Source organism: Mercurialis annua, linkage group LG5 (assembly GCF_937616625.2).
Source record: "Mercurialis annua linkage group LG5, ddMerAnnu1.2, whole genome shotgun sequence".
NCBI classification, from domain to species: Eukaryota; Viridiplantae; Streptophyta; class Magnoliopsida; order Malpighiales; family Euphorbiaceae; genus Mercurialis; species Mercurialis annua.
Genome location: NC_065574.1, coordinates 1116861 through 1130908, shown reverse-complemented (window position 1 = coordinate 1130908; position 14048 = coordinate 1116861). Strand labels below are relative to the sequence as shown.

General features: G+C 29.2%; 2 protein-coding genes across 2 annotated transcripts; both read left to right on the top strand.

The window, feature by feature from the left end:
- Window positions 1-2237: 2237 nt before the first annotated feature.
- Window positions 2238-7482, top strand: LOC126683068 (actin-related protein 2). Its single transcript, XM_050378894.2, has 15 exons — window positions 2238-2403; window positions 2756-2866; window positions 3000-3134; window positions 3257-3328; window positions 3436-3514; window positions 3756-3805; window positions 4214-4317; window positions 4413-4481; window positions 4567-4630; window positions 5066-5134; window positions 5577-5660; window positions 6206-6264; window positions 6749-6815; window positions 6907-6990; window positions 7085-7482. The coding sequence occupies exons 1-15, from the start codon at window positions 2362-2364 to the stop codon at window positions 7157-7159; spliced, it is 1164 nt and encodes a 387-aa protein (XP_050234851.1). The 5' UTR covers window positions 2238-2361; the 3' UTR covers window positions 7160-7482.
- A 2349-nt stretch (window positions 7483-9831) lies between these two features.
- Window positions 9832-12012, top strand: LOC126679838 (omega-hydroxypalmitate O-feruloyl transferase-like). The gene is made up of 2 exons (XM_050374845.1): window positions 9832-10491; window positions 11002-12012. The coding sequence occupies exons 1-2, from the start codon at window positions 10051-10053 to the stop codon at window positions 11860-11862; spliced, it is 1302 nt and encodes a 433-aa protein (XP_050230802.1). The 5' UTR covers window positions 9832-10050; the 3' UTR covers window positions 11863-12012.
- Window positions 12013-14048: the final 2036 nt, after the last annotated feature.

The window sequence follows — 14048 nt, the reverse complement described above, 5'->3', positions numbered from 1 at the left end:
CTATTTTAATTTGATCAATTAAGTTAAAATATTACTTAATATTTATTTTATATGAGTTTATTTTAAGTTTATATTACGTTCATACCGACCACCGTAGAATTTTTAAAATATTTTATTTTAAATTTACTATTAGTTTATTTATCACTTTATAAATTTTATTTAATAGTGTAAATTTTTAATAAAGTAATTTAATTAGAGTAAGTAAATTTTAGATTTATAATCATTTATTAAAAATTTATTTTAAATTAGTTCACATTGAGTTCATATTAAGTTCACATTGAGTTGATATTAAGTTTATATTGAGTTTACATTAGGTTCATATTGAGTTTATATTAAATCTACACCAACCAATGCAAAAAACTTTAAAACTTTTGTTTTAATTTATTATTATTTTATTTGTCATTTTAAAAAAAATTATTTTTGAATTATTTTGATCAGACAAAATTAATTTTAAATTTATAACAATTTATATCAAAAATTACATTAAGTTGACATTGAGTTACATTACGTTCATACCGACCACCGAAAAAAAATTATTTTCAATTTACTATTAGTTTATTTGTCACTTTATAAATTTATTTTTAACCGTGTAAATTTTTAATAAATTAATTTAACTATAGTAAGTTACTTTTAGATTTATAATCACTTCACTAAGAATTTATTTTAGATTACTTTACATTGATTTGATATTAAGTTTACATTGAGTTGATATTAATTTTATATTGAGTTTACATTAGATTCATATTGAGTTTATATTAAGTTTATATTGAGCACTGCGGAAAATTTTAAAAAGTTTAATTTCAATTTACTATTAGTCTATTTGTAATTCTAAATTTTTTTTAAAAAATTATTAATAAATTAATTTGATTAGCCTAAATTAAATTTAAATTTAGACCAATTTACATAAAAATTTATGGTAAGTTAATATTGAATTTATATTAAATTTACACCGACCATCACGGAAAAATAGATATAGTTTACTTTCAATTTATTATTAGTTTATTAGTCACTTTTAGATTTTTTTTACATTTAATAAATAAATTTATTAGAGTAAATTAATTTAAATTATAACAAGTTTATTAAAGATTTATTTTATACAGTTTACTTTGAGTTTATATTGAGTTGACATTAAGTTGAGATTGAGTTTTCACTAAAATATATTAAAATTATATTAAATTTACAGTAAAACAATAATAAGTTCAATAAAAAAATTACTTTAACATAGTTTACTTCAAGTTAATGTTCAGCTTACATTAAGTTTTGTATTTTATTTACATAGACTTAGTCAAATTTAAAATTATAATCAGTTTAATAAAAAAATTAAATTATTTATTTTAAGTTGACTTCAAATTTTTATTAAGTTTACATTGATCACAACGGATCAGACCACCACATATCTTGTCATAAAAAATATATAAAATTATGCAAAATTTATAAAATTAATATTAATGATTAAATATTATTATAATAACATAATTTTCTGAGAAAAAGAATGAGATCAATTCATAAACTAAGGAATAAAAATAACAAATTGCATATATAATAATAATCATTTTAAATTGAATAAGAAGGTGTGGTAAGCTAAACAAATAAATAAGCAGGTTTAAGAATAAATTAATGAACAGGTGTAAAAAAAATTGATTGAGCAAGGAATTAAATGAGCAGGTGTTAAAAAGAAATTGAATGAGCAGTGGACCGGGATAACAATCATGTGGTTATGCATGAGTAAGTAAGGATATAATTATTAGGTGTAGTAGAAACATAATAAAAAAATCTACCATAGGGATAAAATAGGAATGACAATTATTAAAAGGTAGGAATGAAAACTTTTTTAAAAAATTGAGAGATTTTTGCAAAAAGAAAAAAGCTGGGTGATTAACATAAACATTTGGAATTTTGGGTGATTTGATGTAATTTTTTTAAAATTAAAGGTTAATAAAAATAAAAATAAGCCCAATAGCAAAGTAAATTCAAACTTTTATGGACTATTGTAATTTTATTTAAATTTTTTAATTTTTATAATAATATCCTGGTTTTATTATTTTGTTGAATTCTAGCTAATATTTTTCAATTATTATCATATTTATTTTGATAATTTAATTACGTTCATAAACAGTTATGAAACAATAATCAATTGATTAATAATCTATAAAAAAAAATTAAATACTACTAACATTTTGCTAAAAGATTTGCTATCAAAAATAACAAAAAACGAAAAAGATGTCCAGGAAACGACGTCGTTACACTCTTCTTCCAACTAATGACAAGTGACCGGTGACCGAACATTTGAACAAAAATAAAAACCGCCATCGAATCGAACCAATCGATCGGAGAAGAAGCAATAAGCATTTAAAGTTTTACATGGACAACAAAAACGTCGTCGTTTGCGACAATGGCACTGGGGTACATTCCGATCTTATACTTGATCTTGCTGGTCCTTTTAATTCTGCATATTTAATCCATTTTTTCTTAATTTTAACGAATTAAACGCATATTAGATCAAAATGTTGATCTGATTCAAGAATTTTAGGTGGTTAATTATTCCACTAATTTGTTATTCTTCTTGGATTTTGATTAACATGATAGTTTGTAAACAATCCAATTCAATTAGGTTTAGGTTTCGGTTTCAGTTTTGTCAATGCTTATGTTTTGGAAGTTTATAATTGAAAAAAAGTATTTCATGGAAATGAATTCTTGCATTTTTGGATACTTTTATATCAAAAACCAAATCATAATTTAAGTTTGTTCATTGCAGTATGTGAAGTGTGGATTTGCCGGAGAGAATTTTCCGACCTCTGTATTTCCTTGTGTGGTAGGACGGCCCATGTTACGCTACGAAGAATCTCTTATGGAAGAGCAGCTGAAGGTACATTTTTACTTTAGAAATTTCACTGTGAATGTTATCTATTAGCCTCATTTGTTTTGATAATGTGCTGTCTATTCTTGTCGCAACTTAATTCCGATAATGTGCTGTTCTTTGTTGGTTATTTGATTATTAGGATACTGTTGTTGGAGATGCTTGTGCTGACTTGAGGCATCAACTGGATATATCATATCCTGTGAACAATGGAATTATTCAGAATTGGGATGATATGGGTCATGTTTGGGATCATGCCTTTTTCAATGAACTTAAAGTAAATATCTTTTACCTTTGTTTTTCACCTTGGCGTCCTATGTTTGAGGGCGCTTTTATTTTGCTACTTACTGAAAATTCATTAGATGATGCATAACTTTCTTCTTCATCCTTTTTCAACAGATAGACCCAGCAGAATGTAAGATTTTACTTACTGATCCACCTCTTAATCCCTCAAAAAACCGTGAAAAAATGGTTCGTGATCAATTTTCATATTTGTGCTGTACAATTACTCTTGGTTCTCGTATATTTCTGAACTCATTTTATCTTTTTTTATGTTTGAATTATGACTTGACATATAGGTTGAGACCATGTTTGAGAAATACAACTTTGCCGGTGTCTTCATTCAAATTCAAGCTGTTTTAACATTGTACGCCCAAGGTGCTTGTGGAGATGATTGAAGGTTTATATTTTATTGATTGGAACCCTGTCTTTCTTGATGTGATGGGGAATTGGAGAACAGTCTATTGAATATTGGAAGATAGTTATTGTTTTTTTCTTCTGCTGAAGATGGGTCATAAGTCATTTCTTATCTTGTTTTTGTTACAGTTTGCCTGTCCTGTTTTGTTTATTTGCCCTTCTATTTCTACTTGTGTTTCAGCCTTTCATTGAATTCTCACAGGTTTGTTGACGGGATTAGTCATAGACTCTGGCGATGGCGTAACTCATGTGGTAAACTACTCAAGAATCTTTCGTAGTCTTTTCCAAAACAAAAAATATTTATTTAACTCAACCTTTTTTGTTTCCTTGCATGTTTCCTTTTTGTTACTTTGCAGTTAATTAGCTTAAATGGTGATTTTAACCATATTTATGTAGTATTTGAGCAAAATCATATTTCTTTGAAGACCTTTATGGTTGAGTCACAGTGGGTTTCTTAGTATTTCTGCCTTTACTTTCTAATGATGAGTTTATTCCTTTTTCGTACCTCTCGAGAGCTGGTTTGCAATTATTTCACTATTTAGATTCCCAATTATTCCTAGGTTCCCCCAATTTAAGCATTGACTTGAATCCATATAAAAAGAACTTATGACAGTCCTTTAACAAATTATTAAGCACAAATACGTGAACTTTTCCTCCCAGGTTCCCGTTGTTGATGGCTACTCATTTCCTCATTTGACTAAGCGAATGAACGTAGCTGGTCGGCACATTACCTCCTATCTTGTTGATTTGCTTTCAAGGAGAGGGTAAATGCCACTTTGTAGCACGATAAATTTGGTAAATATGAGCTTTGGTCATTAGGTGGTATATCTTTTAACCGGTGCAATACTGTTTTTTGTAGGTATGCAATGAATAGGACTGCTGATTTTGAGACTGTTAGGGAAATTAAAGAAAAGCTTTGTTATATAAGGTGAACAAACAATGTCATTCTGTAGGATTGAAGCGTGAAAAATTGTTCATATAAGTGGTTGGGTACTCATTTCATTTTCCTCCAGTTATGATTACAAGAGAGAGTATCAGTTGGGGCTTGAGACCACGATCCTTGTTAAAGATTACACTGTAAGTTAGATTCTTTGATTAATTTCAGTTGGTATTTTTGTCTGTGCTTAATTGTGAGGCTCGACATATTTATAGGAGTTAATTTTCTGAAAATCGAAGTAACATGACTAAGATTTTAAAGAAATAGTTTTTCTCAGTTATTGGGTTTTGCATTTGACATCACCTGTGCTATCGACATCATATCCACTTTCTGTGCGTCCATTCCTGTTTTTCTTTAATTAAACATATATATCATATATATGATATATCATGTGAATCTACAGGTTGGGTAATTTGAACCTTGTACCTCCATGTATAATTCAGTCATTCCTACCATCTGCTCCTCCGACATGGTTCATTTAATCATTTATTATGTGAACGTGATTCAAGCTTGTAGTTCTATGGTAATTCATATTTTTTGTTCTTCAATATACTCACAAGTGTCCTATGAATCAGCTGCCAGATGGACGAATAATAAAAGTAGGCACTGAGAGGTTCCAGGCACCTGAGGCTCTTTTTACACCAGTAAGCCTAAGAACCTCATGTTTATGTGTATTTAAGATTTTTTATGATAATGCACATAGCTTTATTAACGGCTGTCTAGTCTTGTGCTGTCAGCATCCACTGTTGTATTAGTTGTTCATTAGATTTAATTATCTTATGTCCTCAGTATGCTTTTGATAGGTCATGTTATTAGTGGGAGAAAACTACATAATAGATATCTCTACTTCTTCAAGGGGTAGCCATTTTGGGCTTAAGTTGAGAGCCTGATTTGCAGTTCCCATGGTTAAATGTCCACTCTGGAACTTCTGCTTTTTGGCTGTTTTAATTTGACTTTAGAAAACAGTGCAGTGAGCATTGTTTTTTTATATTTTAGACCATGCTAGAGCTGGTGATGTCATGCAATCAGAAGAACATATGGATAGGTGGAAGACTAAGAAACTAATGAGGTGCTTCCAATTTGCAGGAACTTATAGATGTTGAAGGCGATGGAATGGCTGATATGGTTTTTCGCTGCATCCAGGAAATGGATATTGACAATCGAATGATGGTACTTGGACTCAACACTAATACTGTACTTCTATTATGCATGGTCATTGACTCGTTCATTTAAGTTTTCATTTATGCTTCTCTGCTATTGTGGAATATTTCTTTTCCTACGTTTAAACTATTGCCAGATTGATTCTGATGTAAGATATTTATATTTTGGTTGGGGTTTTCTTGAAAAATTAAAACTTGTCTTATTCAATGCAATTGTTAATCGTAGAGGATGAAACCAGCAATTCAATTGGTTTGGATGATCATGTCTCATGGCATGCTTGTTTGCAGTTTTTTTATCAGAATAAAATCACTAGTCCTTTTCTTTTCTATTTTTTCTGCACACATACTCCCTCTTTATTTAGTGTTCTCGTCTTTCTGCGTGACTCTGAATTCTGATGGAGATAATATTTGAACTCATATTAGTATAATTAATTGTTGCCCTAGAAGAGTCCGAGACAACTGTTTGTCTCATTCTTGCCATCGTATCTGCTGATCTTTTTACATGGGACTTTCTTCTATAAAGTTCTAATGGCCAGTTCACTTCACATTCTGCAGCTATACCAACATATAGTATTAAGTGGAGGAAGCACCATGTATCCTGGATTACCTAGCCGGTATTTTTTCTGGTTTATTTGTCTTATGGGCTGGATTTTTATTGCATGGCTTACTTTGTTATGATTCATAAATATGATTTGCATGAGCTATTTTAGGGTTGTATTGCGCAGCTAGATGTCTTGGAATACATCATTTTCAATTTTACATGTTGACGTCCCATTTTGATGCACATATGGCTGACCATTTGTGGAATCATTTGCTATTATTCTGACCAACAATTTAGTTAAGCAACAGATGACTATGTGGAAAGAACAAAAATCGCTGAGAAATTATTTGGTTCGGATCTAATCAACCTGTATTTGTTATACATTTGGTTTTTTTTTCTCTAGGTTACGTATGCTTGAGGACTTCAGGAAACATAACTGTTTTGAAATATGGATTTTGTTGCTTTTCTTGTATCTGTGTGTATTTTAAGTTTGATTATTCAATTTCATGCAATTGGGAGAAATTATAGAGCATTGAATATTATATGTATTGGTCCAGCTTGGAGAAAGAAATACTTGATCGCTATCTTGAAGTTGTTCTAAAGGGAAACAAAGATGGACTGAAGGTAAGGTCCAAGTTCCTCGAGACAATTTATTTTTTTTTACAACCGTGAACTTGGCCAATCTTTCTTCTTGTTATCTATCTCCGATGAACAGAAGCTGCGGTTGCGAATTGAGGATCCGCCGCGAAGAAAGCATATGGTGTACCTTGGAGGTGCAGTTCTTGCTGGAATTATGAAGGTTCATTTCTGTCTCTCCTCTTGCATTTCTACCATTTTTTATATCATTAATTTATGAAATAATATCTCTGTCTTTATATTGGAAAATTATGCAGGACGCTCCGGAGTTCTGGATTAGCAGAGAGGATTATCTAGAAGAAGGAATTGCTTGTCTGAACAAGTGCGGTTAGCCTACCTATCGGAAGCGTTCTTCGTCTACACCGGGAGACGGGCATATACAAATGCACATGTCAAAGACCTAGTTAAAGGGATTGCTACTCATCCTGCCTTGTGCTATAGTGCAGAAGGAAATTGATAAAACTACCAACAAAAGCTTCATGGCGTGGTTTATCTTGCCAGGATGAAAAGAAACGACGTGGTTCAGATTTCTTTGAATAATGCAATTTTTTTTGTTAGAAGAAATTAGTTCAATTAAGGATATATTAATTTTTTTTATGTAATTAACTACTTTCTAAATGAAAACAAGCTTATAATTTGGGACGTTTAAAATAAACATCAGTCTACATTTTATGTACATAATTATTTATCAAAATAAAATAAAATAAAGAGTCAATGTTAGAAATTTTTTCGAACTACGTTTAGTACAATTTTTTATTTCTAAGGCGCTCTATGATATAAAGAGTATCATTAGAGATGCTCTAAATTCATTAAATGCCTAATTTATGGTTTTTAATTACACAGATGAATTTTCGATGTGTTAGAGAGAAAGGCATACCATACCAATCAATTGTTACTATATCCTATGGTTTTTAATCTATATTTATACTATACTAGTTTCGCATTACGTGCTATGCACGTGGCTCGTAACATAACTCGTCAATGAACATATTAAGAAATTTATTATAATTATATTAATTTTTTAATTAGTTAAATTTTTTTGTAAAAATAAATATAATATATTCGGTTATTAAATTTTTTTTCTTACTGAATTTATTCTTCTTTTGTTTTTATAATAACAATAATTAAATAATTAACTTAATTTTATTAATAATATCTTAAAAAAATAAGATAGAAATTTAAATAATATTATATTGACCAAATGCAGTATTTTAATTTTATAATTCAATCAAAATAAAAGATAGGTATTCCTACTAATTTGGAGACAATTTAGTTATTTTTTACATACTAAAAACTAAATTGGAGATAATTTAGCTACCTATTCTAATTAGGACTTTAATTATAATAGTGATTAATTAAATAACTAATTAGTTAATAACTATAAAACCTTTATTTAGTAGTGAACTGGAAAGGATTATTCAGTAAATTTGTCTGTCCTCCCCCCATCTGTGCTTTTATATATAGTATAGATATAAAAGCATAGATAGGGGGGGAGAGGTGGCATATTTATGTTAATGTCCTTTGGGGCACATTTACGTTAGTGTACTTTTTGCATTATAAAATATAATTATTAATTAAAAATATTAAAACAATATTAAAGTTAGAGTACTAACTAAAACAAAGTACTATGTTAAGATAACTATTAAAATTAGAATACTAATTTAAAGAAACTACTATGTTAAGATAATTGTATAGAGTACTAACTAAAATAGACTATTTAAAATATTTATTAATTACTATTTTAATTATCTTTAAATCATATGGAATTTTAATTAAGATAAACTACTTTAATTATTATTTGATATTTTCTATTTAAATTTTCTATATATATAAAATTTAGATATCAATTAAAAATGTTAAACTATTAATTATTTAAAATATTAAACAAAATAAACTATTCCTAATTAACTACTATTTTAAATATAATTTCATAATTGACACTGCAAGTCACGTGCGAAACACGTAAAGCGACACTAGCATGTTAGAGGTTAAAGGTGGCCATGTTAGGTTGAATGGTGAACCGGTCCGGAATCAGTGCAGTCAAATTCGGTTTGGAACTGGAAAAACACTAAACCAGGTTTAAACCGGCCCCAAAGGTCGGATTATGGGTGGTTCAATATATTTTAGAACCGAAATTGTCTGTCCTGATTCCAAATCGACGATTTTGATTCCAAACCGTATGTTCATTAAAATATAAATTTTAAATTATTTAATATATATGTGTGTATATGTATATATAATTAATTACTAATATATCATACTATATGTATTTATAATATATGCAACTATAAATATAGAATATTAATTTTTTTTATTCCTTTTAAATAATACACTCTAACTTAATTTAATTTTATAATAATGTATGACTATATCTACCATATAAAAACAATCAATTATCAAAATTTATGGTAAATTAAATGAAATTTTTAAATTTTAAGTATGATAAATCACTTATATAAAATTTAATTTTAATTTTAACTTAATTTTAAGTATTTAAATTTTACTTTTATAATTTTTTTTAATTATTTTTTAAACCGGATAAAATCGAAACCGTGAATCAGAACCGGCCGGAACCACGGGTTTGTGGATTGTGACCACCCTATTAAAAGTTATATGGACTATGAGTTATGCAGTAAAAAGTAGTTATACAAAATTTATTCTTTTATATTTATGACAAAGATAATAAATTCAACCTAAATTTCAATGTATTAATCAGATTATTTACGAATGCTAACAACATTTTTAAGTTTTGAGAAAGTTAAACTGTATGGATGCCAACCTCACCAAACAGAACCCATAATCAGTGGCCTACTCTCACCCATCAAAAACAAAATATCAAACAAAAATTACTAAAATATGTTTAAAAAATGTTCCAAAAATTCAACACAAGCTACTAAAATATTTAATTAAGGCAAAATCTCTGCAATCAAACAAAGACACGTGTCCATTCTCATGCTTATATAAGTAAATCAACTTGTGACTGCCCAATTCAAAACCTGTGACTGAATTTCAGGTTTTAAAATAAATACAATCATCATTTTCTTTTCTGTTATTACAGTACAAGATTTTCTCTGTTTTCTTCAGTTACTTCATTTGTTAATCACACATGATTTGTTGTCTTAAATCAATAATTTTTGTATTTACACTCTGCACACAATTTGTCTGAAAATTTAATCACAATTTTTTTTTCTTTCAAATTTTCTGATTTTTGGTATTCTGATCAATGGAGAATTCTAATGGCAATGTTCTTGAGCTAATTGTTAAACAAGAAGAGCCTATTCTTGTTAAACCAGAGATCGAAACAGAGAAAGGTTTATATTTCCTGTCGAATCTTGATCAAAACATCGCGGTGATTATTCGTACGGTTTATTGCTTTAAATCGGAGGGAAAAGGGAATGAAAATTGTGCAGAAGTTATCAAAAATGCGTTGGAAAAGGTTCTTGTTCATTACTACCCTCTTGCCGGCCGGTTAATGATCAGCCCCGAGGGGAAGCTTATTGTGAATTGCACAGGAGAAGGTGCGGTTTTCGTTGAGGCTGAAGCAAATTGTGGAATGGAAGAGATTGGTGACATAACAAAACCTGACCCTCATACTCTTGGAAAGCTTGTTTATGATATTCCTGATGCTAAGAATATTTTGCAGATGCCTCCTCTTGTTGCTCAGGTTTGTCAACTCTATCTCCAAATATAACTTATGTTGCATGAAAATTTTTCGAGTTTTCATTTTCCAACGCACTTCTTCAACTCCGAAACTTCATATATATAAACTATTCTTGAAAAACTATCGTTTTTTTGTTTCGTATTTCAGTCTGTCCGTTTTTCGGGGTAAGTATAACTTGACAAATGCTTCCAATTTATTAATTTTGCGCTGAACTTTTTTCAAACTTGTAACCTCATAGTCCCCGAGATGGATGCGATATCACCTATGTAAGATGGAAATAGTAATACGGAAACGGAAAAACACTAAATGAAAAACAGTGAAATAGTATTTTTTTTAGTTCCTTTAATATCCAAAAACTACTCAACAGAGTGTCCGAAATATTTCTAAAGACGGAAACAAAACGCCTAAACATAGGACTTGATAAGTATCCGTGCAACATAGGATGCATAATCCCAAAAATTAACCTTCCATGCTAATTTCAATGTGAGTGCCAATTTGTTTCTCTTTTTCTAGGTGACGAAATTCAAATGCGGAGGATTTGTGCTTGGATTATGCATGAATCATTGTATGTTCGACGGAATTGGAGCTATGGAATTTGTAAATTCATGGGGAGAAACAGCAAGAGGCTTACCACTTTCCGTTCCACCATTTCTAGACAGAACCATCCTCAAATCCCGAAACCCGCCAAAAATCGAGTATGTCCACCAAGAATTTGCAGAGATTGAAGACAAATCCAACACCAGTAGCCTCTACAAAGAAGAGGAAATGACCTATAAGTCCTTCTGTTTCGACCCCGAAATGCTCGAACACATCAAAACAAAAGCATTACAAGACGGGGTTATCGACAAATGCACGAGTTTCGAAAGCCTGTCAGCTTTTGTATGGATAGCAAGAACAAAGGCACTTAACATGAAACCTGAGCAACAAACAAAGCTGCTATTTGCAGTTGATGGAAGGGCTAAATTCAACCCCCCATTACCAAAAGGGTATTTCGGGAATGGAATTGTGTTGACAAACTGTATCTGCCAAGCAAGTGAATTGTCAGAAAAACCATTGTCATATGGAGTTGGAATTGTTCAGGATTCAATCAAAATGGTGACAGATTCTTACATGAGATCAGCTATAGATTATTTTGAAATGACCAGAGCTAGGCCTTCATTGGCTTCAACTTTGCTTATAACAACATGGTCAAGATTGTCATTTCACTCCACAGATTTTGGTTGGGGAGAGGCAATTCTGTCCGGACCGGTTGCCTTGCCGGAGAAGGAAGTAATTTTGTTCTTGTCACATGGTAAACAGAGAAGAAGTATTAATCTGCTTCTTGGTTTGCCTGCTTCTGCTATGGAAATTTTCCAAGAACTTGTTCAGATTTAAATAAACAATTTATTATATATTTATATTTATTATGTTTGCTTTTATTTATTATGTTTGTAATGGACTCTGTTTATGGTCTGATTTGGACAAAATTATTGTATGAAACTCTTTGTTTTCTCATTTTATGAAGCAATTCAAGTTCCTCGTAAAGTCTCAAATTTTGAAGTGATATCTTCTGTAGTAGGTAATAGTACAAGGACTTAACTGCACAATATTTTCTATGGAGAGAACTTAAGTGTTACTTTTACTAGATGTCAGGAGTTTTTAATGATTATCTTACAGAAACGGATGTTGTATCTGACTGACTGACCGACCAACTTTACTAATATCTGTAAAGTTGGGTTAATTTAAGTCCCTGAATTTTGTATTTTGCTCATTATAGTGATTTTTCTTTAATATATATCAATAAAACCCTTTAAATTTGATTTTATTGCACCAAACATCCTACCATTAGTTTGACTTCATTTCCATTCCTTTTGATAACTTGCCGATGAGTTAGATACCTACATACATAATAAAATTTAATTTTTGAAATCCTCATATAGTTTATTTATAGATTAAGATTATACATGTGACGCCACATCAGCCGACATTAATATTACAACGCCTGTTTGGTTCGGCTGTTTTTTATAGCTGTTGGCTGGTAGCAGCGGCGGATGTACCTTTTGTAGGGTGAGGTCCATGGACCCCATTCTTTTCTGAAAAAAAAAAATTTCCTACCCTTGTATATTGGTGTAATCAGAAAAATGAAACTGAGCAGACCCTAATTAATCCAAAGTTAACAGCCTCAACGTGTAAAAATTAAAATTAAAAACTTGACAATTGAAAAAATAGAAACAATATAGAAATATTTAAGGGTTAATTCCTAAAAAAATCACGAACTTTACACGAAATTTCATTTTAATCATGACCTTTAAAAGTTGCCATTTAAAGGCACGAACTTTTATTTTGTTTCAAATCTATCATTTCAGTGTATTTTTGTTGACTAAATTCTTCAATAAACCATTAATAAAAGACCCAAATTATAAATCGACATTAAATCTTATTATCTTTTAGTTAGAGTATATAGGATTAGGAATTTTTGATTCGATAAAATACACCGGATTTTACTTTGGCGATAGATTTGAAACAAAATGAAAGTTCGTGCCTTTAAATGACAACTTTTAAAATTCATGATTAAAATGAAACTTTGTGTAAAGTTCGTGATTTTTTTAGGAATTAACTCAATATTTAAAAATCATTCTTATATTTTAAATTGAAGACTTATAAGAAAAAACTCTAACCTATCAATTCAATTCAAAAGTTTGAGTTACATATATTTTTTATTTACTGGTATTTATCAGATTTTAAAAAATACTCCAATTACCAATTTAAGTTTCATCATTATATATATATATATAGTGAATTGTTATTATTTTGATGAATTTATTCATGGAATTATATTATAATCTTACAAAAAAGATCACCAGAAATTAAATTTGATAATTTATCAATTGTTAATCATCCGACTTGATATATATTAATATAAAATATAATTTTTTAATTATTACGTTAATATTTTTAACTAAAATTTATATATTTTATAATTTAAATTGTTATTGTAAATATGGACCCCCACCATGTAAAAGTCCTGCATCCGCCACTGGCTGGTAGCTGATAGCTGATAGACTATAAGTGTTTGTTGAGATTTAATTCGTTGTAGCTGTTTATATATAAAATGACCATAAATGGCATAATTTTTATTTTTATTTATTAAATTATAAATATATTATATCATATATTATTTAATAAAAATATTAATAATTATTTTTTTATAAAAACAATATTTAGTTTTTATTTAGTTATTTTTTTGATAAATTTATAATAATTTTTTTAAAAAATTATTAAATTATAGTTGTTTTAATATAAATAAAATAATTTTATATAATTAATAAATAATTAGAGTATTTAAAAATAATTTAATAATTTTATTTATTAAAAAATGATATATTCTAGTAGGGGTAATTTTGTCTAAATAATTAAAAATACTCAAACAGCTATCAGCTGTTAGTAAAAAGCTCCAAAATGGAGGTTTTCAAACAGCAGCTGTTGGAGGTTCAAAAAGCTCCGAAAAGCTCTAAAAAAATTCTCACCAAATACTTTGGTGGAGCTTTTTGAAAAGTAAAAGCTAAAAACTTTTCCAAAAA

What these genes read in the sequence shown, in the direction of transcription:
- LOC126683068 (XM_050378894.2), top strand. Translation starts at nt 2,362, where the DNA reads ATGGACAACAAAAACGTCGTCGTTTGCGACAATGGCACTGGG. An exon ending in CAAAAAACCGTGAAAAAATG is followed by an intron (nt 3,329 to 3,435) that starts GTTCGTGATCAA and finishes CTTGACATATAG; the next exon opens with GTTGAGACCATGTTTGAGAA. An exon ending in GATTTGCTTTCAAGGAGAGG is followed by an intron (nt 4,318 to 4,412) that starts GTAAATGCCACT and finishes TGTTTTTTGTAG; the next exon opens with GTATGCAATGAATAGGACTG.
- LOC126679838 (XM_050374845.1), top strand. Translation starts at nt 10,051, where the DNA reads ATGGAGAATTCTAATGGCAATGTTCTTGAGCTAATTGTTAAACAAGAA. An exon ending in TGCCTCCTCTTGTTGCTCAG is followed by an intron (nt 10,492 to 11,001) that starts GTTTGTCAACTC and finishes CTCTTTTTCTAG; the next exon opens with GTGACGAAATTCAAATGCGG.